Source organism: Hydra vulgaris, chromosome 10 (assembly GCF_038396675.1).
Source record: "Hydra vulgaris chromosome 10, alternate assembly HydraT2T_AEP".
Lineage (NCBI taxonomy): Eukaryota > Metazoa > Cnidaria > Hydrozoa > Anthoathecata > Hydridae > Hydra > Hydra vulgaris.
The window spans coordinates 1,290,001-1,291,865 of NC_088929.1; the positions used below are offsets into that span (position 1 = coordinate 1,290,001).

The following is a 1,865-nucleotide window of genomic DNA, read 5'->3' on the forward strand; positions in this document are numbered from 1 at the left end:
TTTCTAATATATGTAGGAACACCACTATCATGACTTGTCTCTATTTACTTCTAAGTATTTATTTACAAACATGACTTGTCTCTACTTAATAAGCAACAATTTGTCAAATAAAGATTTTAATTTTATTTGAGTTTCTGATTAAGTAATTTTAAAATAAAGAACTCTGAGAACTATTTCATCATTGTCTCATGTATTTTAGCTTATTGACTATTCTTTTTAATAAAAAGGCATCCAAGCTTTTTTTAAATATCTTGTACCAGATACCAAATACCCAAAAGTTATCATTAGGATAATTTTTGAATATATTTATCTTATATATATAGCTGCCAACATTTACAACAAATTATTGGAAGTTCATTAAAAATCTATTTAATGAGGTTCATCGTTTGTCAATAGTTCTAAATTTATACCTCAAAAAGGTAACTGTAAAAAAGTCATCAAAAAAACGATTTAAACAACAAATCAACTTTTAGAATTTTTACAGAAGAGATTCTTTTCTCAAGCTAACCTGTATATTATAAATGAAGGTACAACTCACCCACCATCATTGATCTTTGCTAAAAACTTAAATAAATATTGATTGGTTTGCCTTTTTCTAAGATAGTTAAACAAATCTCCATGCTCCATATACTCAACAATTAACCTTAAGGATTTCTTAACTGTTGAGCAGGCAATCAAACTTACAATATTCTTATGGTATCCATTTTCTTTCATCAGATTCATTTCTTCAGCAAAATCGTTAAGTTCTGACAGATCAGTAGAGTCTATATTCATAATCAATGCAAAAATTGATTAATGTTAAATAACATTTACTTTTACTTCATAAACAGATTTTTTTTACATTTAAAATAATTTAATCAATATACAATAAGTTTATATAAACCTTAAATAATTGATAACTCCTCAACTTGACCTAGAAATCAATTCATATCATGTACTGATAACTGTGCTTTAATGAAAAAAATTAACAGTTTATTTGAAAAATGCAAGGAAGAAGGAATAACTTAAAGGAAAAACGAAGAACGAATAGCTCATAATTAGGCATTTTGAATTCAAAGTCCAAAAACTATATCCTAAAATTCCATTACACTATCTTAAACAATAACAATTTAAGAACACTGTGATAATTTTTTATTCTAATTTTTAAACATATTATCCTTACATTTAAAATAATCTTTTAATTTACTTTTTGTCATAACAACAATTGAATCAATGTATAAAAAAACCTTCCTAGTCATTTTTTTAATATTTGACTTTTTGATGAAAATTTGTTCTTTGAAGACAGTTCCACCATTGTGTAGTAAAACATTCTAAATCAGACCTCTCCGTACACGTTAAATAGAGAACTGAAATATTGTCTGTAAACTAAAAGGTTCTAGGTGAGTGACTTAGAAGGTTTTTGTTTGCAGCACTGAGAAAACCAGCTGTGTTCTGCTGGTAGCTTTCAGATGTTTTTAATCCAATTTTTGTTTTATTTTAGTTACGAGTTTGAGGTTATTTGGGCTTATTTTATTATTTATGTAGTTTTCTGGCAGTGAACACAATGTTTCGATTTGAGATCTTTTTTATTCATTAAAAAAACTGCCTCTACAAAAATTTATCGTTCAACTTATACTTTAAAAAACACCTCAAACATGCTCATAAAAAAACTGTTTAGACTATACTTATATTTCCACAAGGAAATTACGTCAGTCAAATCCGCCGTACAGGGTTTCTCCCACGCAATTTAATAATTAAATTGCGTTATGAATTGTAATTATTACAATTCATCTCGTTGTTTTAATGAAAAAGACTTATAATGGATGAAGAACCTAGTACTAGCACTGGAAGAAAGGTTAAAATGAGACTATGTGGAAAAGGAATGT

The 1,865-nt window shown here is 27.1% G+C and overlaps 1 protein-coding gene across 1 annotated transcript in view; it reads right to left on the reverse strand.

Annotated features, from left to right (window-relative positions):
* The window catches only part of LOC136085720 (fibroblast growth factor receptor 4-like), a 6,868-nt gene extending 6,094 nt beyond the window's left edge, over positions 1-774 (reverse strand). Inside the window, exon 1 of the mRNA XM_065807065.1 lies at positions 543-774. Within this exon, the coding sequence (XP_065663137.1) occupies positions 543-774 (232 nt within the window). The remainder of the gene's footprint in view (positions 1-542) is intronic.
* Positions 775-1,865: the final 1,091 nt, after the last annotated feature.